Here is a 24,168-nt window from a genome sequence, read left to right as displayed (position 1 = left end):
ATTCAGTAGAAAATTAATTGGAGGCTTTATTTGAAATTCACTAAAAGCAAATCTAACCTCAGAGAAATATTTTTTGTAAGCTATGGAAAATATACTTTGCTGTTCTTTGGAGAATAATGAGAAGTAATCAGAAGAAAAATTATTTTAGAGTCTGGCCGAGGAAAAAATATTAAATCTTATTTGAATTTGCAACTTTATATGGAGGTTTGGTGGGTCTAACCAAACAAGCTAATTAGCTCAAACACTGGATTTTCTGAAATTCCAGGATCACAATAATTTCCGCCCCCAAAACTTAACAACTCTGCATAAGAGTTGTTTGACAGTGACCACTACTGCCATTTATTAGCCTGGAACCGGTAGGGCATTGATGGGTTCCTTCTAAGCACAAAGTGCTGTCCTGCTTGGATTTGTGTTCCTCCATCTTGTCTTCTCAGACTCTGTGCGTGGCATTTTCTCCCTCCCCCTCCTTGAGGAAAAGCTTTCTAAAGGAAGGCATTTGGGCACTTAATAGGAAGTCAGGTAAATCACGTTGGGGGTCGAAAAGAGCTGATTGGTGGAATTTTGAAGAGATTGGGAAAGTTCTTTTATATGTATCAAGGGAAACTTCCCATATCAGTGCCCTATAAGACTTGAGTCCAAGACTGATCTTCCTAGAATTGACATGTGAGTGGGACCTTGGCATTAGTTTGTTGGTGCTGATGCTGTAATTATGCATCAGTTGCAAAAGAGGGCCCAGGCTGATGAAGTTCTGGCACTCAATTTAGGTACCAGAGGACTTTGTCTAAGCAAATATTCCTGACTAGGAACTTTTGTTCTAAAAAACAATTATTAATTATTAATTGTTTGAGTAAAACTTTTCTTAAACAAGTCATTCACTGTTCCTTCCTTTCCCTGCCCCCTACAGGACTTCCCAAGCTTTGTTATTAATTTTATTTTTTGGGTTATAAAGGAACAAAGATCTGCTTTCTGCTTGTATTTGAATGGGTAACAATCTTTCAGTCTCTTGTGATTAGTTTTTAATCTGAGTCTCACCAAAAAGCATGGTCACTATTTTGTTACCAAGTACTGTTCTGGAATACTGGAGAGAGAGAGAGAGAGAGAGAGAGAATGTATAATGCTATTGATCAGTTTGATTCCTACCACTAGTTGAGTATGAGCTTCCTTAACAGTGTGCTGAAATAGCCCATTCCCTTTTCCCCTGAATTGAGCACAGTAATTCATCTCTAGAAACCCCGTCAGGATTTTCTGGTGCTATATCTGTGCTATTCTCAAGCAGTCATCCTATTTAGCACTAACTGCTGAGAGAGTTTCATTCACAAATCCATTTTCCTGGCCTCTTCAGAAAGTTTTAAAGATCAGCAGAAGTGATGATGCCTTCTCATGGAAGTGATTATGCAGAGCCGTGATCAGGAAACTTGGTAGCTGTTGGCTGAAATGAGCTGCTTGGTGTCCACGCTTTTCCACTTGCATTAGATTAGTACAACACATACAGAAAAAGATTCCAGAGAGTGACTTGCAGTGTTTTCAGTTGACCAGACACCCCAAGGAATATGCCTTATTTTTTTTCTGTCCATCTTGTTGCCTATGTAAATTCTTAAATAGTGTGGCCTGGTGCAATTGTGTATTTTACTCAGACCACAGCAGTTCTGAGCAAGAGTCACAGAGCCTGAGCCTGCCCTCCATCTCCTTTTTACCCTTCATTCCTCTACTTTGCCTGCTTCATCAGTGTTTGTACACCTGTATACACACAGCCTTGGAATGTTGGAAAGTTTTGGAGAGGGCCAAGAATTTGGCCTTTTTGTTTTGAATATTGAATTTATGATGCATAATGTATTAAAAACTTTGTTTTTGTAAAGCAGCTTTTAAAATTTTACTATGGAAACACTTATAATTATTTTTATATTCTCTTAAGTTGTTGTTGAATTAATCTGTATCTCTGAGGGGAAAGAATGATTGCTATTATCATGGGAGTGGGGGTGAGCAATCATGGGATATTTACTGTTACTGGGAAAAAAACCAAAGATAATTTCTCAAGCTAACTAGCTGTGGTCATCTTCAGTTGGAATTGTAAAGCCTTTACTGAGAAGATAGCATGGTGTATTAGAGTGGAAAGACCATTGCGCTGGAATGGATCCTGATTTTGGCACAAGGTCTGTGAGAAGGGGGCAAGTTACCCTCCGGCAGTAGAAAAGCACTAAGTGCTTCTTGGCTGCCAGGCACCAGCACTGGGGAGATGCAGAAAAGCCAAGGATCCCAACCTCAAGGGTTTCTAGAAATAAATATGAACCATAACTAGTTAGGGGCAAGTTAGGTGGGTGGAAGCTGATCTTCTGGGACAAGGCATGGAAGGAGAACTGGGAAAGGCCTCTTGCCAAAGGTGGAGTCTAGACTGACTTGAAGGGAGCCGAGAGGCAGATGAGGAAGGGGAGTATGCCAAACAGAATTTTGTCTTTGGTCCTGGAGGTAATAGAGAGCCACTGCAGATTGGCATGATTAGAGGAACACTTTAGGAAAAGAACTGGCACGGGGTTGAGAGACTTGAGTCAACTAGTTACCAGATTGGTGCAAATAATTTGAATTCATATTGTATGTTTTCACTGGGCTGGAACCATTCAACATATTTTGCATAATTATAACATCAAATAGTGTGTTTAGGGTAATTCATTGTTCACACAGATCTAACTGTAGGCCAGGTGATGAGAACCTGAATTAGGTGGTCGTCGTATGAATGGAGAGAAGGGAACATAGGATAGCTGGAAAGGGAGAAACAAGATTAAGCAGTGGGCTAGATATATGAGGTAAGTGAAGGGTTGAAAATAAGACTGAGGATGCAAACTCAGATGACTGAAGTGGCTTGGGAAGGTGAAAGGGATTGGGTGAATGATGAGTTGTGTTTAGAACATGTTGAGTTTGAGATGTCTAAAAGGCATTTGGTGATTTGCGACAGCTCAGGGCAGAGATTAGGGATGGATCTATAGCCCGGAATAGTCTGCTGTATGAAGGTGATTGGATGATGGGAGCTGAGGTCATTGGGTGAGAGTATAGTTAGAGAAGAGAGGGCCCAAGACAGAGTCTTGAGGGATTCTTCAGGTGAATAGGCGGGATGTGTGTGAATGAAGATCCATCCAAGGGGACTGAGACGGAATGGATGAGGTAGCTAGGAGGAGAGTAAAGACAAAGTGTCATAAAAGTGCAGAGGAGAAAGGAAGTCGCTGCCTCTCAGCGCCTCATCCGCTCCATTTATAACATGCAGCTAATGGTACTGACGCGGCCTACCTCACTGGCTTTTTGTGAATAGAGTACTTTAAGAATTACTGGACTCTATAAATATATGATGTTGCTTTGTAGCCTGCCTCTGTCCTTGTGGTTGGGTGCTGTGGGGAGACATGGTCCATACCATTGAGACTGTGATCTAGCTAGGTAGAAAAAGACTCCTGTGAAACAGATAAAAGCACTTGCCAAGTGATTGGCATAGGCCTTAGACTGAGAGAGTCAAGCAGTTCCTGGAGGAGGTGGTACTAGCCCTGGGCCTCAAAAGGACGGGAAGAATTGAATTGAGCTGGGGAGGAGGAAGTTGATGGGCAACACTAGCTAAAAGGGTGGCAACACAGACAACTTCATTTGAGGAACAGCTAGAGCTGGCAGGTACATGCTGTTGTGTGGATTACAAAGCGCTTTATGTTAATCTGGAAGGAGCCGCACAATAGCAGCATGGGTACTATCCCTTTTTCACCAAAGTGAGAACTAAAACTTAGGATCACAGAATTTTAGAATTGGAAGAAACTTCAACAGTCAAAGAGGTCAGCCCATACCCCCAAATAATCCCCTTTATAAGATACCTGACAAGTGTCTGAATACCTGCAGTGGGGAAGTACCCACTACCTTTGAAACCAGCCCGTTCCACTTTTCGTTAGCTCTAAAGTGTTGGGAAGCTTTTCTTGACATCAATTCTAAATTGCCTTTTTTGAAACTTCTATCTATTGCTCATAGTACTGCCTTCTGAGACTAAACAGAACAAGTTTGGTCCTTTGATATGCCTACCTTTCAGATCTTTTAAAAAATTTTTTATTTTTATTAATTTATTTTGATTTATCAACAATCACTTCCATAAGCTTTTGAGTTTAAAGTTTTTTCCCCCTCCCTCCCAACCTCCTCCCCAAGATGGCCTGCAATCTGCTATAGGCTATACATGTACATTCCTATTAAACATATTCACATTAGTCATGTTGTAAGGAAGAATTAGAACCACAAGAAAGATAAAACAGAAGACAAAAAAAGAGCAAATAGTATGCTTTGATCTGCATTCAAACTCCATAGTTCTTTACCTTTCAGATCTTAAAACACACCTGGCTTGTGCCTGGAGTAAATTTTCTCTAAGCTCAATATTTATTCCTTCAATGAATCCTCATGTGAGAATGCCCTTTTCCATGCATTACCTTTTTATGGATCTACTATGGCTTATCAGTGCCTTTCAAGTGTCTAGAACTAAATATATTTCTCAGATGAAGTGTTGACTCTCTAGGGCAGAGTAGGGAGGGACTGTCATCTCCATATTTTTAGAAACTGTCTCTAGGTTGTGAGTGCCTAAGATCACACAGCTGATAAGTGGCGGCTTCAGGATTCCAGCCTAGCTGTGCTTTCCATGTATATTAGATGTGTGTGAATGGGGAGGAGGAAATTGGTGGGCCACACTAGCTAAAAGGGTGGCAACACAACTTCATTTGGGGAACAGCTCGATTTGGCAGTTACATGCTGTTGTGTGGGTTACAAAGCACTTTATGTTAATCTGGAAGGAGCCCCACAACAGCAGCCTGGGTGCCATCCCTTTTTCACCAAAGTGAAAACTAAAACTTCGGATCACAGAATTTTAGAACTGGAGGAAACTTCGTCATTGAGGTCTGTCCATGCCCCCAAATAATCCCCATTATAAGATACCTGACAAGTGTCTGAGCTTTTCCGTCATGAGACTTTTGGAGATGGCTTAGATCCTTCCGTTGCTGAGAAGAGCCAAATCTATCAAAGTCAGTCATCGCACAGTGTGACTGTTACTGTGCACAGCCTTCTCCTGGTTCTGCTTACTTCACTCAGCATCAGTCCATACAAGTCTTTCCAGGTTTTTCTGAAGTTCACTTGTCATTTTCTTACGGCACAATAGTATTCCATTACATTTACATATCACAACTTGTTCAACCATTCCCCAGTTGATGGGCATCCCCTCAATTTCCAATTCTTTGCCATATAGGTTTAACTATTAATGCAGGTGACTCCTAGATCTTCATAGCCATCCTCAGTCTCTCCCCTGACCTTAGATATTTCAAACTGGATGTCCAGAGACATCTTAAAACTTGATATGTTTGTAACTGAAATCTAACTCCCTTAATCCTTCCCTTTTGTAATTTTCCTATGTTTATGAAGGCACTGCCCTTATTTTCCATGGTCTTGGGTGCATAATCTTGCCATTATCCTTGATTCCTCCATCTCCATACCGTGTAGCCAGTTGCCAAATCTTGCTGTTTTATCTTCCTATCTGGTGTATCTGAGCCCTCACGTAGCTACCACTTTAGTTCAAGTCCTCTTGCCTAAATTATTTCAACAGCCTCCAAATAGGTCTCCCTACCTTGTCATTCCATACCACGGCTCTTTCTACACACTACTGCCAAAGTAAGTTTCCTTTGAGTGCAAATCTGACCATGGAACTCCCACATTAAACCAACTCCAGTGGCTTCCTATTGCCTTGAGGATAAAATATAAACTGTATTTAACTTTTAAAACTCTGGTCTCAACCCCTCTTTCCAGTTTTAATACACATTTATTTCCTTCCTGGCACTATGTAGTCCAGCCCATCTAGCTTCCTCTGTTCCTCATTCAGGACACTTCATCTCACCTTTTTGCACTAGCCATCCTCCATGCCTGGAATACATTCTCTTTTTGCCTCCCCTTCATTGAATCTCTTTTTCCCTTTAGATGCTCAGGCATATTTAGCTACTTCATGTGTGCCCATAGATATCTAACAAATGTATGTTTTATTATATATACTTATTGTCTCCCTCATTAACTTGTAAGTTTCTTACAAGTAGGGATTGATTCTTTGTGCTTGTGTCTCCAATGCCTAGCACATAGTAGATGCTTAATAAATACTTGCTGATTGAGCAGATATCCAAGTATCCTCCCAGCTCTTAATTTGCAAATAATACTTTCATTAACTACTAATCTTACATTCTAGAATTTTGCCAGGAACCCAAGTCAAGCTCATTGACGTAGATGTCTTGTAGACTTTCCTTTTGTGGAAATAAAGATTTTTGCCCTTCTCCAGGCCTGTGACACCTTTCTCTTTCTCCCTGTGATTTCAAATATTGAGAATGATTCAACAATCACATCTGCTAGTTCTGTCTTGCTGAAGATGCACTTTGGACATGTTGACTTGAGTTCATCAAGGGCAAGAAGGTTGCCTCTTATTTTCTTCCTACCTCGGTAAGAGAAGTCACTTTTGTTTGTTTCTTCCCAGTTCAGAGGTTGTTTTTACAGAGAAAACAAGCAAAATGAGAAGCGGATTTGCCTTCTGTTATTTTCTCATTCAAACTAAGCAGTAGTACTGTCCCTTCTTTGATCTCTTTTTCCCATTGTTGCTTTAAAAAGACAGAAAATAGTCCTTCCTCACTACTAGGTCTCTCTCTTTAGTATTCTCTTTCCTCCAGCATGTGGGAGAAAGGGCCCAACTCAGAACCTGGCCAATTCAATTCAGTCATTTTTCAGTTGTGCTAGTCTTTGTGACCCTGTTTGGGGTTTTCTTGGCAGATAGTGGAGTGGTTTGCCATTTTCTTCTCCACCTCCTTTTGCATATGAGGAAACTGAGGCAAACAGGCTTAAGTGATTTGCCCAGGGTCACATAGCTAGCAAGTGTCTGAGGTCAGATTTGAATTCAGAAAGATGAGTCTTCCCGACTCCAGGCCTGGCACTCTACTGCAAGCATTTATTAAATGATTTTCATTAAGTCCAGATCTGACCACATCACACCCCCCTACTCAATAAAGTCTACTGTCATCTTGTTGCCTCTAGGATAAACCACAGACTCTGTTTAGCTTTTAAAACCCTTAGCTTGGCCCAACTTACCTTAACAGTTTTGTTTTATGTCCCTCCCCTCCCCCAATTCAGCCAGCCAACCAAAGTAGCCCCTTTATTCCTCAAAAAATGAACCACTGTGTGTTTGCGTTGGCTATTCCTTATGCCTGGAGTGCTTTTCTCATATGTGAGGTGTGCTGGGTACTAGGGCAAAGCAAAATGAGAAATTCCCTACCTGCAGGGAGAATGAATTCTTCTGGGGGAATATTAACAAATACAAACATAGTAAATGTATCCATGTTAATTTGAAAAGAGTCAACCAAACTCCCTTCTCTTCGCTTGGAAGAATCTCTAGCTTCCTTCAAAGCACAGTTCAGATGCCACTTCCTCCATGAAGTTTTTCTTCGTTCCCATGGTGGTTGGCATCCTTTTGCTCTTAAAATAAAGTGCTTTGTGTTCCTTGTATTTATTTTCTGTACATATTATATTCCTTAGTAGAATAAGAAGTTTAGAATAAACAGGGAAGAGAAATAATGAAAAGAATGAAGGGACAAAATGATAGAAAAGGGCAAAAAATGAAATTTTAAAATTTAATGAACAAAATCAGTTGAAAGAGAGAAGAAACATTTTACTTGACTAGTGGAAAAACATGAAGAATAACATAGCTAGACAAAAGGAGGAAAAAAGGAGCCAAGAAGATGAAGGAAAGATAACAAATGGGAGGGGGTGGGCTTAGGCTAAGGGGAAGACAGCTGGTGGGAATAGGCTTGCCTTTAAAGTAGATTAAGCTAAAATAAGGAGACAGTGTTATCTGGAGGAAGATTGGAAAACGACATAATTTGAAGGAAAAAAACCAAACCATTAGCAAATGGAGGAAAATGTAAACCTAGCTCGTAACTAAATGTGAATGGATTAAACAGTCCAAAAAGCAGGAGTTGAAATCATGTTACTAGACAAAGCAAAAACAAGAAACCAAACCAAACCATGAAAAGGGATTAACGAGGAAACTACTGAAAGGAGCCATAGACAGCAAACCGGTACCAATATTGATGCTCCCAAGTGCCTTAGCATCTAAATTTGTAAAAGTTAGCTCCAACCAAGACATATGTAGTAATACGATACTAGCAGGAGATTTCAGTATTCCTCAGTTTTGGACATGTCTAACAAAGATAAATGAAAGGGAGACTATAGAATTATATCAGAGAAACTAGAGCTAAAAGTATTTTTTAAATGGGGACTGCTAACGTGTGTATATACACATACATACATGTTTATATATATTTATATTACTCAGCACCACATGGAACTTTTACAAAATCATGTACAAGGGCACAGATATTACAAACATGTAAAAACAGAAATAGTAAACATCTTTTATAAACCATAGTGTTGTACAAATAGCAATCAGGTCAGGGAGCACGAACAAATGCAGACTTAATGGAATCCTAAGTAATGACTGGGTTAGAGACAAAATAGAAACAATTAGTAAAAGAAAATTGAGACCCAAACTTCCAGGATTAAGTTGTAGAGAAAGGGCCTACCCAATCTATATCAGTAGGAGTTCCCTCATCCGCCAGTTCTTGATAACCAGTGAAACCATAGCACAGATTTAGCACTAACCCTACTCCACATTCTACCAGCATAAGCTGCATGACAAAAGGACTGTCTTGGAGAGCTGACTGATTGGAGCTTACAATGGGTGCCATGTTCTTTAATGGCAGCCGTTGATGATAAGAGTGTGCTTTGCTTTCTGGTAGTCCTAAGCTGGCTAGATGTTGAAGTTTCTTTTGCCTTGCCTGCAAACTCCCCAAAGCAGTCTGGCTTATAGGAGAACCTTTCTGTGGCCTCCTTTGTTGGGGAGTGGCCTTTGCCAGAGATCTGAGGATAAGACCTACAGCCCCTTTTCCCATCATCTTCTGGGGGCTTTAAGCTTTTCCTCTAACCCATTTGCTTCAACTCCATCAACGCTATAAACGTTGCATGAAAGGCACACACTGCCAAAGAGGTATCTGTCAGAGTGGGGGCACTGTCCTCCAATCCCAGCCATCCCAACCATTCACCCCACTTGCCTTGCTGGCCGTGCCATATCCCTGGGGGACAGTCCAGAGTCATGGGAGTGCCCACCAAGCCCCTAGGAGTTCCCCTAAGGCTTGGCTTGGCCCTGCGTGGTGTTCCCCAGGTGCGTATCCATCTCAGCTGTCCTGAAACTGGCTGTCTTAGATCTTAGGTCCTTTTCACAAGGCAAAGTCCTCCCAGGAGAAGACATTTTCTTAATAATAGCTCAAATTTATACATCAACTTAAGGTTTCCAACACATTTTCTATACATTATTCCATTTAACCCTCAGCAGCCCAGGAAGACAGTAACTTTTTTTCTTTTTGCACCATGCCTGTGATTTTATTAGTGTAGTGAAATCCTACAGAGAAAACTCCCTTTACTAATGTGGATCTGCAGCTACTCTGTAATTTAGTCTTAGGTTCCTGGGAGCCCTGAGAGATCGTGACTTACCTCAAATTAGAAAGCCAATGACAGAGGTAGTAGCAGAGGGTTGGCCTTGAAGGTAGTGACCACAAGTATTACTTTCCTTCAAGACAGCTGAAACACCACTTTCTACAAGAAGCCTTTTTTATAGAGCCCCTCCCCAACCCAGCTGCTCAGGGATCCCTCCCCAAACCACCTTGTATTAATTTTATATATATATATTCTCTACTTATCATGCACAGTCTCCTCCATTAGAATGTAAGCTTGAGAGCAGGAATTGTTTAATTTTTGTCACTGTGTTGTGTCCCCAGTGTTCAGCCTAGTTCCAGGCACATAGTAGGCACTTGATATATACTTTGTCGAATGATGAGGAAACAGACTCAGTGATGATGCTAAGTGACTTACCCAGGGTTACGGAGCTGAGGTAAGAATCAGATCTAGAGTTGGAAGGACCCTTAGAGACTGAAGTGGACTAAGTTGTCACAAAAAACAACCCCCTAGCCTAACCTCCTCAGTTTCTACTTCAAAGGATCGCTAATCACAATTGTAAACTGCTCTACCTCAAAGGATTGCTAAATCCACAACTGTAAACTACTGGGTATAAAGTTTTGTTATTTCCCTTGCTTGGGACTGCTCTCCTAGGATTGCATCCAGGGGACAGTCGCCGGCCGGCTCCAGTAAATGCTCTCTATTTTCTAATTTGGCGTGTGTCTGGTTACTCTCGGCCTGTCCATTTCATTTGGAGGTCCCACTGAGATCGCCCTCTGGGCACCAGACACGGGCATCTCTGGAAGGCCAGGCTTCTCACCGTCCAGGGGGTGGCCACCAGGAAGACGTTCCCTGGCCCCGAACGCTGAGATAGCCCGTGCGCACCAGGCTGCCCGGACCACAAATCCTCAATTGGGCATAGAGCAATCTGTAATCTGTCTGTTCTGGTGAGTACTCTTCTGAAGTAAGTGGCCAGGCTGGACGCAGCTGCAACGCCCTTACTGACCTCCACGGGACGCCGTGTGAGAGTCCTGCCTGTCTGATTGTGTCTGTCTGGCGCTGATGTCACTGTGTGTGTGTGTGTGTCCACTGTGCGCTCCGTGGCGGGGTGGGGGAGAAAGACTTCCTGCCTCATTCTCCAGGTTGTTCGGAACTGAGACGGGTTTGTTCTCCGCTACTGTGTCAGGAGCATCCAGGGTTTTGACTGTGTCTTTTTCCCGTTTTTGTGTCGACTGTGTGTGTGCGTCTATCTACTATTTGTTCCGTGAGGGGGGGGGTGTAAATTCCTGTCTCATTGTCCAGGTCGTTCGGAATTGAGGCAGTTTGATTCCCCTCTACCCTGTATTGACTGTGTCTTCCCTGTGTCCGTGTTTGGTCCTTGCTTACGTGAGCACGTCTATTTGTTACTCTTTTCTTTCTCAGTCCTTAATCCACCATGGGACAAAGACCCTCGAGCCCTAAGCCAGGCTCCCCTCTCTTTATTGTCTTACAGGACTTCAAACAATATCGGCGTATAGCAGAAGGTTATGGGTTTCAGGTTACTAAAAAGAAATTAGCTCTCCTTTGCCAACAGGAATGGCCCACCTTCGAGGTAGGCTGGCCCCCGGGGGGTACCCTCGGTGGCCGGCCGGGTAAGGGGAATTGTCTATGGTATACCTGGCCACCCCGATCAGGTCCCCTATATCACCGCCTGGATTGATTTCAAACCCCCTTCGGGACCACTACAGGTCCAGGCCCTTTCAAAACTAAGACCAGGAACGGAATCAAAGACGACCTTTAGCCGCAAGCCTCCCGAAAGTCCTAAGGTCGTCACACAGCTTTCTCCTGTCTTACCACCCCCTGATTCTGACCCCCTAGATCCAGCCGAGTACTCCCAGTCCCAGGTTTCAGATCCACCCCCGTACCCAACCTCAGGGTCTCTGAGCCCCTCAGCCCCTCCTTTGATAAGTCCACCCCATACTCGAGCAGGTGCTCCTTATGGCCCTTCTAATTCTAGTTTGACCCCAGATTCCACTGTGTCAGTGTTTCCCCTGCGGCAAGTTCCTTCCCCTCCCAGAGATCAGGGAGACCGTTCATGGTATATGTTCCCTTCTCCACCAGTGATTTGTACAATTGGAAACAGCAAAACCCATCCTTCTCTGATAAGCCCCAGAGCCTAATCTCCCTCCTAGAGACTGTCTTTTATACTCATCAGCCCACTTGGGATGACTGCCAGCAACTCCTCCGGGTTCTTTTCACAACCGAGGAGCGTGACAGGATTCTTTTAGAAGCCAGGAAGGGAGTTCTGGACCCAGATGGACATCCCTCTACTGACCCGGGGCGCCGCAACCACATCTTCCCTGAGAACCGGCCCGACTGGGACCCCAACACTGATCGCGGTAGGGAAGCACTGGACAGGTATCGCCAGTTGTTGCTGGGAGGGTTACGGGCAGCAGCACGGAAGCCAACTAATATGTCCAAAGTCAGTGAGGTTAGACAGGGCAAGAACGAGTCCCCAGCTGCATACTTAGAGCGCCTCTACGAGGCATATCGAACCTACACCCCTATCGACCCAGAGGATCCCAATAACCGGAGAGCCATCGTAATTGATTTCGTAGCCAATTCAGCTCCGGACATCCATCGGAAGCTACAGAAACTTGAAGGTTTTGAGGGTAAAAATCTGACTGAACTCATGGAAGTGGCCAAGCGGGTGTTTGACTATCGTGAAGAGACTCAAGACAAGCAAACTCGCACGGTCGCAAGGGCGGTAGTGGCAGCTTTAGCACAGGTTCCAGGGGAGGCTCAGAAGCAAGGGTGGAAAGGAAGGCGGGAGGGGCCAAACGCTGGGCGCTCCTATAAGGGTAAAGGCTTGGGAAGGCCTCCTTTACCTCGGGACCAGTGTGCTTACTGCAAAGCCATGGGTCATTGGAAATCTGAGTGCCCTAATCGCGGGCTGAAAGAGAAGGCAGAGCCGTTATTGACTTTGAATACAGACTAGGGGTGCCCCGGCTCAAAGTCCGTTGTGACTCTTGACCCCCTGGAGCCGAGGGTTACTCTCAGTGTTGGGGGTCAACCTGTCTCATTCCTAGTCGACTCTGGAGCTGCGGCATCGGTCCTGAAATCCCCACTGGGCTCCCTCTCATCATCCACTGTGCAGGTCCAGGGAGCTACTGGATGAAAACAGTCTGTACCCCTCACCACTTCTCGGGAAGTCTGGTTAGGGAAGGGCCTAGTCTCCTATTCTTTTCTAGTAATGCCTGATTGCCCTTACCCCTTGCTTGGCCGAGATCTCCTACACAAGCTTCAGGCTATCATTTCCTTTAAGGGACCTAACCCCACTCTCGGGTTTAACCTGCCACAACTTGTTCTCACCTGCCCGTTGTCAGAGGAGTCTCGCCTCCTCCCCCTAACGTTTTCCCCAGACCGCCCCTCGACCACCTCCACCCCTACTTCCCTAACTCTGTTGAACCATTTCAAAGGCTTGGTTCCTGGAGTCTGGGCTGAGACCAACCTGTTTGGTCTAGCAGGACACCAGCCCCCAGTGGTGGTCCAGCTCTCGTCCACAGCAACCCCTGCGCATGTCCAACAATACCCGTTGACTCGAGCTGCCCTTTTGGGCATCAAGCCTCACATCGATCGACTCTTGGCGGCAGGCATTCTACGACCCTGCCAGAGCTCGTGGAACACCCCCCTACTTCCAGTTCGCAAGCCCGGGTCTGGAGACTTCCGTCCTGTCCAGGATCTACGAGAAGTCAACGCCCGGGTGGAAACTGTACATCCTACTGTGCCAAACCCGTACACGTTGCTGTCTTCCCTGGACCCTGCTCGGACTTGGTATACTGTTTTGGACCTGAAGGATGCTTTCTTTTCCATTCCCTTGGCACCAGTAAGCCAACCTATATTCGCTTTTACTTGGACAGATCCTAACACTGGGACATCCTCTCAGCTCACCTGGACCCGGCTTCCCCAAGGTTTTAAGAACTCCTCTACACTTTTTGGCTCAGCTCTGGCCTCCGACCTGGCCGCCTTCCGGGTCTCGTATCCGGAGGTCACTCTCCTCCAGTATGTTGATGACCTTTTGTTAGCTACTTCCTCTGAGGCAATATGCAAAGATGCAACTCTCCACCTTCTCCAGCTGCTTGAAGCTTCCGGTACCGTATCTCTGGAAAGAAAGCACAACTGTGCTCTCAATCCATTGTTTACTTGGGTTTCACCCTTCGTTCTGGTCAAAGGTTACTGTCTCGGGGGCGTGTAGCTGCCATTTTGGGCATGCCCGCCCCGAGGGACCGCCGCGGGCTCCGGGAATTCCTGGGGATGGCTGGATACTGTCGCCTCTGGATCTTGGGGTTTGCCGAGGTTGCCAAACCCCTATATGAGGCCCTAACTGGTGAACCCACCCAATTTGTTTGGGGACCACGGCAGCAGGAAGCATTCGACAAGCTCCGAAAGGCGCTGTCCAGCACGCCTGCCCTCTCCCTGCCAGACCTGTCTAAGCCCTTCCGCCTCTATGTGTCTGAGTCTCGAGCTGTGGCCAAAGGGGTTCTGACCCAGCCCCTGGGGCCCTGGAATCGTCCTGTTGCCTATCTCTCCAAGCAGCTGGACCCTGTGGCTTCCGGGTGGCCCTCTTGCCTGCGAACTGTGGCGGCCGTTGCCGTCTTGGTTAGGGAAGCCGCAAAGCTCACTTTCGGGCAGCCTCTTGAGATTTCAGCATCACATCATCTGGAACAGCTTTTACATTCCCCGCCGACAAGATGGATCTCAAATTCACGCCTGACTCATTACCAATCCTTACTCCTAGATCCCGCGCGCATCTCCTTCGCTCCTCCGGTCACACTCAACCCGGCCACCCTGCTCCCTGACTCCCCTCCTTCCTCCCCTATACATGATTGCCTGGACACACTGGACTCCATCCACACGTCCTGCCCTGGACTTACTGATGTTCCTTTAACAAACCCCGACCTAGTGCTCTTCACGGACGGCAGCAGTTTTGTTCAGGAGGGGATCCGTAGGGCGGGTGCAGCCGTGGTCACTCCGGTTGAGACCCTCTGGGAGACCACTCTACCCCCTGGCACATCTGCTCAACGTGCTGAACTCATTGCCTTAACTCAAGCCCTTAGACTCTCTGCAGGGAGGCGAGTAAATATTTACACAGATAGCCGCTATGCCTTTGCCACTGTTCATATCCATGGATATGTATATCTCCAACGGGGACTGTTAACCTCGGCGGGAAAGGAGATTAGGAACAAGAGTCAGATCCAGGAACTGCTGGATGCTGTCTGGCTTCCCAAGGAGGTGGCGGTAATTCATGTTCCTGCTCACACCCGTGGAACTGACCCCCAGTCTCTAGGGAACGCAGCAGCGGATAAGGCTGCCCGAGCGGCTGCCTGCAAGCCCTTGATACCCGCTATGGTCGTGGAACCTGAGGGGATGCTGCCTGTCCAACCATCTTATCAATCCAGTGATCCGGATGGCACCCCTGAAAAGGGGGGATGGAGAAGACACCCAAATGGCTTGCTAATTCTGCCCAAGGCACTGTTGCTACCCCTGTTGATGACTCTTCATAGCCTTACCCACTTAGGCGGAACCCGGCTTTACGACCTGGTGAGCCGACACTTCTACAGCCCTGGGATGAAGCAGGCGGCCGAGGAAGCCGCAAGAAGGTGCCTTGCATGTGCCAAAGTCAACCCACGATCACAATCAAGGATACCAACTGATAGACCACAAGGAACATTTCCTGGCGACCATTGGGAAGTAGACTTTACTGACATGGGAACTGGGTTGGGAGGGTACCATTTTCTCCTTGTATTCGTGGACACATTTTCTGGATGGCCAGAAGCATTTCCAGTCAAAACTGAAACTGCAACCGTAGTGGCCAAAAAGCTGTTCTTTGAACTTATTCCTAGATTTGGCCTGCCGGCCTCGATAGGCTCTGACAACGGCCCAGCATTTGTATCTGCAACAATTCAAAGCCTATCAAAGATGCTGGGATTGAAATGGAAATTGCACTGTGCATATAGGCCTCAAAGTTCAGGGCAGGTAGAGAGGATGAATAGAACTCTAAAGGAACACATTGCTAAACTTAAAATAGAAACTGGCGATAGCTGGGTCAGTCTCCTTCCCTTCGCCCTCCTCCGGGCCCGGTGTACTCCCAATTTCTCAACCCTCTCTTTATCTCCATACGAGATCCTCTATGGAGCCCCTCCTCCTATTATTCCAAGAGTATCTGCAGCTATTCCAGCCCCAGATTTCACTAATCCGACTCTTCTTAAGTCCTTCCAGGCTTTGCGTGAGGTCCAGAACGCTGTGCGCTCGGTCCTGAAAGCTGCGGGGAAAGAACCAGCCCCTGCAACTTCATTGGACGCCCTGTCACTGGGAGACTGGGTCCTCACTCGCAAGCTTCCAGCTGGACCAGCCCTGGAACCACGGTGGACGGGCCCGTATCAAATTATCCTCTGCAACCCCTCTGCCGTCAAGGTTGCCGGCCGCAAGGCATGGATACATCGGTCACACATCAAGAAGGCCCCAGAGCCCAACTCCACCGCCTGGACAGCAGAAGCAGTGTCCGACCTAAAGCTTCGACTCTCCAGAACTTGACTCTTCTTCTCTTTCTTTTTGCTTGTGAGATGACTTTGGGTGACCCCTATAGCCCTACCCCATCCAGGTGGATTCTCTCCCGAACCAACGATGGGACCACCATCCAAGCTCTCACCAGTTACGGAGCCCCCACTTTCAGGTTTGACCTCTGTGCCCTCTTGGGACCAGGATGGAATCAAAACCGGGCTATGCGGGACCCTATCGCTGGGGGATGGGGATACTGCCCCACTTTTCCCACCACTCCAACCACACCCGGGGTAGGGGAAGTGAGAATCAGAAGTATTGAATTCTATGTTTGTCCGGCCACGGGGAATCCTTCCTGTCAGGGTAGTAATCACTTTCACTGCGCAGAATGGGGTTGTGAGACTGTGGCCAGGTGGATTCCTAGGGGTGGCCGGGACCCCCTAATCACCCTGGAGAGACAAAGCCCCCTCCCCGCCTCCTGCTGGCCTGGGAAATGTAACCCTATGATTCTAACAGTCAAGCAGGACACTGATGACTCTTGGAATCTCGGACATTCTTGGGGTTTGAGGTTATACATGACTGGATGGGATAACGGGGTCCTTTTTACCATTCAGAAAATCGCAGTTTCCACCCGTACACTCTCCATAGGACCGAATCCCATCCTTAACCCACAAGCCATGTTGACTCTCGCCCCACCATCTGTTAGGGACCTGGTACCAGAGGCTCCCGAAAATCCAGAGACCCTCACTAACCTAGGTTCCCCCATTTTTGATACACTCTCTGCTGTCCACTCATTCCTAAATTTGTCTGATCCAAACATAACCATCTCCTGTTGGCTGTGTCTGAATCCAGCCCCCCCCTATTTCGTAGGAATTGCTATCGAACTCAACATCACCTCTGTGGGAAAGTTGTCTTTAAGTAAGTCCAAACGACCCTCTGCCATACCTGCCCGCTGTAACCCAGACAAGCCTAGACTTACCCTAGACGATGTCCAGGTCAAAGGAATGTGTTTGCTCGGGCCTGACTACCCGCTGCGGTCCTCCCCGTTCAATGCTACGTGCACTTCAGTCATTCTTATTTCCCCCACATCCAAAAGCTCTGACCTCCTGTTAACCGCCCCACCTGGAGTATGGTTCGCTTGTACCAGAGGACTCACCACCTGCATACAGGACATTCGTTTCCTCAACCCGACCGAGCTCTGTGTAGTGGTGCGTGTCTTTCCTCAGGTATATGTCTACTCAGAGGAAGGGGCAGCTGAGCATATTGGCCTAACTCGCTCCAGGAGGGCTGTACCTTTCTTGGTTCCCATATTGGTGGGACTCGGAGTGGCCAGCTCCGCTGCTGTTGGGGCCTCAGCCCTGATACAGGGGAAAGCCAACTACGGTGCCTTGAGTGCACAGGTAGATAGGGACCTACGCTCCTTGGAAGAGCTAGTCTCACACCTTGAGACTTCCCTAGACTCTCTGGCCGAAGTGGTTCTCCAGAACCGCCGAGGCTTGGACCTACTGTTCCTCAAACAGGGAGGCTTATGCATGGCATTGGGAGAAACCTGCTGTTTCTACGCCAATTGGTCTGGAGTTATTCGGGAGTCCTTGCAAGCCTTTAGGCAGCGGTTAGATGGGAGGGACCGCGCACGGGCAACGGGGTCTTCTTGGTATCAGACCCTGTATAATTGGTCCCCCTGACTAACCACCCTACTCTCCGGAGTGGTGGGCCCTCTGGCCCTTCTCCTCCTTGGGTTACTCGTGGCCCCTTGTTTCATAAAATGCATCACCCGCTATGTCCAGAAACGAGTGCAAGCACTCCAGTTGTTTGTCCTGCGTCAATCCTATGCTCCTCTGGACTCTGATGAGTCCCCCGTCTGACTCTTTTCATCCGTGAAAAGGGGGGAGTGAAGTGGACTAAGTTGTCACAAAAAACAACCCCCTAGCCTAACCTCCTCAGTTTCTACTTCAAAGGATCGCTAATCACAATTGTAAACTGCTCTACCTCAAAGGATTGCTAAATCCACAACTGTAAACTGCTGGGTATAAAGTTTTGTTATTTCCCTTGCTTGGGACTGCTCTCCTAGGATTGCATCCAGGGGACAGTCGCCGGCCGGCTCCAGTAAATGCTCTCTATTTTCTAATTTGGCGTGTGTCTGGTTACTCTCGGCGCGTCCATTTCAGAGACCATCTCATACAACCCTCTTTTTTTAAAGATGAGGAAATTGAGGGCTAGATTGGTCAAGTGACTTATCCAGGGTCACACACGAGACAAGTAGGATTTGAACCCAGGTTTTCTTGACTCTGAATCCAGCAGCTGTGTGGCTCATTGGATAAAGCACCAGATCAAAATGAGTTCAAATCTGGTTTTTGACATTTACTAGCTATGTAATCTCTGGCAAGTCACTTAACCTCTGTTTGCCTCAGTTTGCGTATCTATAAAATGAGGATAATAATAGCACCTCCATTCCAGGGTTGTTGTGGGGATCAAATGAGATAATTGTAAACACAGCATAGTGCCTGGCATATAATAAGTGCTGTATAAATATCATCAGCGTCTCCTCATCTTCTGTCCACTATGTATACCATCTAAAGTTCTGGGGTCAGTCCCTACTCAGTTTCATTTCATCTGGATCACACCCGTATTGCCCAGTAACCCAACCCAATCGGACCCTTGAGTTGTCATGGAGCCCCTGGAAAAGGAATCCAAACTATCAATGCTTCACTCTCTGGGCTGGTGGCATTGGCTACCACCAGGGGGCAGCGTGGTCCCGTGGGATGGATCCCAATGCCCAGTGTCCAGGCTCCAATATCCCGGCATGGAGCAGCTAGGGGCTTGTGCGTGGACCACAGTGGTTCAATGTAGATTGTCTGGTGGGGTGGGTGGGAGACTTGTCAAGTGGCATCTTGGGACTGTGGCCCCCACACCATGCCCCTCTCCTGAGAAGAACCTCTGAGTGGGAGAACTCTGTCTATGTTCCTTTGTCTTCCCCTACCCCCACTGCCCTATTCCTTTCCAGCCAGGGTGGTGACTCAGGAGCAGGCAGACCGACAGAGCATGGGGAACAGGGATGGAAAATCCCCAGCCCAGCCCAGGCTGGGAGGGCAGTCCCTCCTAGTCTGGGGCTCTCCTAGCATTGTGGGAATGCCTGGCTCTGTTGGTAGTTTCCTGGAGGGGGAGGAGAGAGGGAGGGAAGGGGAGTATTATCTCTCTACCTTTTGGGAAGGGGCTACCCCACTTAGAGACCCCTTTTATGACCTAGGGAAGAAAGTCAAGATTTAGTCTTAGCCCCTCATGTTACAGAGGTGGAAACTGGGCTCATGTTTTGTCCAGGGGCACAGTGCTGGAGGTAGCAGAGCCGAGGGTTGAAACTTGGTCCTCGGATTAATCATGTTTAAGATCTAATGCTCTTTCTACCATACCGTGATGCCTCATTTCAGGTCTCTGCATCTGCCCCAACCACACAGCTGAGGACACCCTTCTCCCACCACTCCCAGGGGAAGAGGGTCTTGGTGTAGTTTCTTGCCCTTGTGAGATCACCCACATGACATGAAAGAAGAGGGATGAGGCTGAGTTGGGGAGGCTGTGAGGAAAAGTGGCTTCTTCCCCTTGGTGCCGGGGTGCTCTGGAGGGGAGCCATGTATGGGGAGGAGAGCCCACCTGCTCACTTCTGAGAAGGGACCCTGACCTTGGGAGACTTCTCAGTTTGCCTTCTCAGTTTTGCCACTTAGTATCTGTGTGATCTTGGGTAAATCACTTAACCTCCCCTGGCTGCATTTTTCTCATATGTAAAATGAGGTCGGATCAAAGGGCTTCTAAGGGCCCTTCCAGCCCTAAACCTCTGATCTTGGTTTATGGTGTTTAGATGTAGAAAGGTCCTCCCACAGCACCCATCCTGAAACCTCTCACCTGCTTTCCTGGCTGTGCCAAACCCCTCAGCTCCCTGGGGAGCAGCTCAAAGATACAGTTTGTCCTGGTAGTGGCTACTCAAGGCCTTGGGAGTTCCCCCAAAAGCTTGGCTTGCTTCTGCTCCCACGGTGGGCATTGCCAGAGAATCTCTGTCCCTGCCCCAGGCTCACGCCAGCCCAATGTCAGCTGCCAAGAACCTGGGAACCTTGGTCTTGGAGAAGACCGAATGCCATGACAGTATACACAGAGGTCCTGAGGACCTGGTTCTTAGAGGCACATTCACCACAGGGCAATGGGGCACCTTCGTTCAGGCTAACCCTCTTCTGGCCCTTCTCATAGAAACGATTCCAGATGCCATATGGGCCACTCTCCTTATTTTACAGATGAGGACGCTGAGGCCCAGAGAAATTAAGAGACTCCCAAGGCAGAATAGGCGCTGAATGGCTAAAGTGGGATTCGAGCCCAGGCCCTCAGACTCCCAATCTGATATGGTTTGTGCCTCTAATGTGCTGTTTCCAAGTCCTTAGTCGGGTAGGAACAGGGGCCAGGGGCCCGAGGCACCCCTGGGCTGGGGTTAATTTCTGCTGTCTGCCTGGGACTTTGGTGGGGGAGAGGGAGTCTATGCTTTGATCTCCAAGGGAGAAACCCACCTGAATAGTTACGGAAAGGGGAGCAAACTAATCTTGTGGGTGCTTTGGATGAGCAGTGGCCCAGGGCCCTGGATAGTCAGGCCCTGCAGATTCTGTGGAGAGAAAGGCGTAAGTTCCCTTCTCATTCTCTCCTACATCACGTCTCTTCTCTTGGAGGCCATCTCTGAAAACAGTAGAGGGTCACTTGTCCCCAAAAAGACGCCAGACTGGAGGCAGTCGGATGGATGACCCGGGGGTCAGCTTAGCACTACCCTTTCAGTCCCCCTCCCCAGGTCGGTTACACTTCTGCCCATTTGGTCATCATCTCAGGGGCAGGGATAGTTTCTGTTTCTTTGAACTCTTTCAGTGCTGGGAATCTTGGCCTTCTGGGAAGAAGGACAGAGAGCGAAACTTTGAAATAATTTGGCTCTGGAAACCTGTTTTGGGGAAGAAAAGGAAATGAGGGAGATTTTTCCTCTCAAGGATCCCAGTCATTCCAGGGAGCCAGTACCTTCCAGAGTTTCCTCCCAGCATCTCAGAGCTGCTCCAGCACTTCTCGTGAAATGTCAGAGGGATAGACCTTATGCTTCCAGGTCTGTCCCAGGGTTCTGCATCCTGTCCCATACTGAGTGCCCTCCACGCTGGACACTGGGAGGAGACAAGGGAAGCAGAAGACATGCCCCCAGCAGATCCGGAGATTTAGTGGCCTACCAACTTGGTATGACTCAGTGGTGTGATAGAGCATCAAGAAATGAATGCTTTTTACTAAGGCTGCATTTGGAGGCACAGGGCCCCGGATCTGAGGGTCCTGCTGTCCTTGGTCCTGGTCAGGCTACATCTGGAGCGGAGTGCTTTGTTCTGAGCGCCCCACTGTAGGAAGGACACTGATATGGGGGACCAGGATGGTCTAGCAGGGGTTTAGGGCCTCAAAAAGTAGAATTAGGAGCAAGGGGCAGAGGTGGCAGAGAGGCAGATCTAGGCTGGATGAAAAGAAAACCTTGCAAGCCCCAAATGGAAGGGGCTGGCTGGGGAGGTAGTGGGTTTCCCTTCACTAGTGGTCTTCTGGGGCAGCCAGGTGGCTCAGTGGATTGAGCACTGGGAGTGGAATCAGGAAGACCTGATTTCAAGTCCAGCCTCAGACACTCACTAGCTGTGTGACCCTGGGCAAGTCATTTAACCTCTGCTTGCATTAATCCACTAGAGAAGGAAATGCCAAACCATTCCAGTATCTTTGCCAAGAAAAACCTCATGAACAGAGTGGTCTTCAGGGTCATGAAGAGTCAGACATGACTGAACAACAAAAGTGATCTTCCAGCAGAAGTTGGATGACCACTTGTTAGGTACGATGTAGAGGAGATTTTGGTCAGACAGGAGTGGATTCACTCGCTTCCCAGGGCCCTTCCACTTCTAGAGTTCTGTGGCTCGGCCCTCCGGGAGATCTCAGTTCAATGGGAGGAGGTCCTGACTTGATGGAGTCCTGCCCCCCGGGGAGGCCGTGGTCTGCTGGGGGAGACAGGACTCACACTTGAAGGTCAAGCTGTCTGCCTACCTCCACTTCAACTCAACATGTCTCTCCTCAGTCCTTCCTTTCTCTTTCCTAGACTGCAGTGACTACATAGTTGATGTGAAAGAAATAGTTATTGGTTGATTCTTTCATTCCTCTAGAGGAGGGAGTGTTCTCGCATTCATCTGTTCCCTCCTTTCCACTGGCCCCTTGAAGAGATCATCCCAGGGTTTCTTGTTCTTTTTCTTTTTTCTTTTTAATTAATTCATTTATTTCTTTATTTATTGTTACATTTGAGTTCTAAGATGTTTCCCTTCATCCCTCCCAACCCCGTGTTAGACAAGGCCAAAATTTGGCATAGACACATGTATAACCATACAATACATACTTTTATTTATCAGTTCTTTCTCTGGAGGTAGTTAGCATCTTCCTTCAGTATTGCTGTTCCCAAATACAACGTTCTCTTGGTTCTGCTCATTTCACTCTTCAGTATTTCATGTGACTCTTTCCAGGTTTTTCTAATATCAACCTGCCCATCATTTTTTATTGCACAGTAATATTCCATCATAATCATATACCACAACTTGTTTAGCCATTCCCCGATTGATGGGCATCTGTGCAATTTCCAGTTCTTTGCCACCACAAAGAGAGCTGCTGTAAATATTTTAGAACAATCAGATTCTTTTCCTTTTTCCCTGATCACTTTGGGAAACAGACCTAAGAGTGGTATTGCTAGGTCAAAGGGTGTACACACTTTTATAACTCTGGGCATAATTCCAGATTGCTCTCCAAAATGGTTGGATCAGTTCACAATTCCACTGACAGTGAATTAGTGTCCCAATTTTTCCACATCCCCTCAAACATTTGTCATTTTCTCCTATCATTTTAGCCAATCTGATACGTGTGAGATGATATCTCAGAATTGTTTTAATTTGCATTTCTCTAATCAATAATGATTTAGAACATTTTATATGACTACGTATAACTTTGATTTCTTCCTCCAAAAACTGCCTGTTTGTATCCTTTGTCCATTTATCAACTGGGTAATGACTTGTATTCTTATAAATTTGACAAAGTTCTCTGTATATTTGAGATATGAGGCCTTTATCCAAGAAATTGTCTATAAAATCCCCCCCCCCCCAATTTCTCTGCTTTCTTTCTAATCTTGGCTACATTGGTTTTATTTGTATGAAAACTTTTTAACTTAATGTGATCAAAATTATTCATTTTACATCTCACCATGCTGTCTATCTCCTGTTTATTAAAAAATTCTTCACCTGTCCATGAATCTGATGGGTGTTCCATGTTCTAATTTACTTATGATATCTCCCTTTATGCCTAGGTCATGTATCCATTTTGCACTTACCTTGGTAAATGGTGTAGGATATTAGTCAAAACCTAGTTTCTGCCAGACTACTTTCTAATTTTCCCAACATTTTTTTTTTTACCAAACAGTAAATTCTTATCCCAAAAGCTTAAATCTTTACATTTGTTAAACACAAGGTTACTATAGTCCTTTAGTACTGTGTATTGTATGTCTATTCTGTTCTACTGATCCACCATTCCATTCCTTAGCCAGCCAGAAAGTTTTGATAATTACAGCCTTATAATGCATTTTAAGATCTGGGACTGTCAGACCTCCTTCCTTTACATTTTTTTCATTAATTCCTTTGATATTCTTGACCTTTTGTTCTTCCAAATGAATTCTGTTATTATTTTTTTCTAGCTTTTTTGGTAATTTAATTGAGATGGCATTGAATAAATAGATTAGATAGAATTGTCATTTTTATTATATTGGTTTGACCCACCCATGAACAAGTTATTTAAATCTGACTGTATAAAAATGTTTTATAATTATATTCACGTATGTATATCTTTGCATGAAATGCTTCTATGTCAAGTTCAATTCAATAAGCATTGATAAAATGCCAACTATGTGCGGGCATTCTGCATCAGACCAAAACCCTTAAAGGAACTTCTCTTCTATTGGAGGGATGTAACATATGTAAGTGAGTCAACATAGAGTGCTCAAGAGGGATCAGGAAGGCTTCTTTTAGGAGGTAGCTTGGTGTGCTT

General features: G+C 46.5%; 2 protein-coding genes across 2 annotated transcripts; both read left to right on the top strand.

Moving 5' to 3' along the window:
- The first annotated feature begins 10,221 nt into the window (after positions 1–10,221).
- Positions 10,222–16,121, top strand: LOC114031121. The gene is given in 2 exon segments (XM_027846137.1): positions 10,222–13,655; positions 13,658–16,121. Coding segments are annotated over 2 exon segments (4,497 nt in total). The 5' UTR covers positions 10,222–11,602; the 3' UTR covers positions 16,102–16,121.
- Positions 16,122–16,130: 9 nt separating this feature from the next.
- LOC114031117 (endogenous retrovirus group S71 member 1 Env polyprotein-like) lies at positions 16,131–20,194 on the top strand. The gene is made up of 2 exons (XM_027846134.1): positions 16,131–17,719; positions 19,990–20,194. The coding sequence occupies exons 1-2, from the start codon at positions 16,131–16,133 to the stop codon at positions 20,192–20,194; spliced, it is 1,794 nt and encodes a 597-aa protein (XP_027701935.1).
- The last annotated feature ends 3,974 nt before the right edge of the window (positions 20,195–24,168 follow it).

This window comes from Vombatus ursinus, unplaced genomic scaffold (genome assembly GCF_900497805.2).
Source record: "Vombatus ursinus unplaced genomic scaffold, bare-nosed wombat genome assembly UNPS02015066.1, whole genome shotgun sequence".
Taxonomy (NCBI): domain Eukaryota; kingdom Metazoa; phylum Chordata; class Mammalia; order Diprotodontia; family Vombatidae; genus Vombatus; species Vombatus ursinus.
This window is presented reverse-complemented; position numbering and strand designations above follow the sequence as displayed.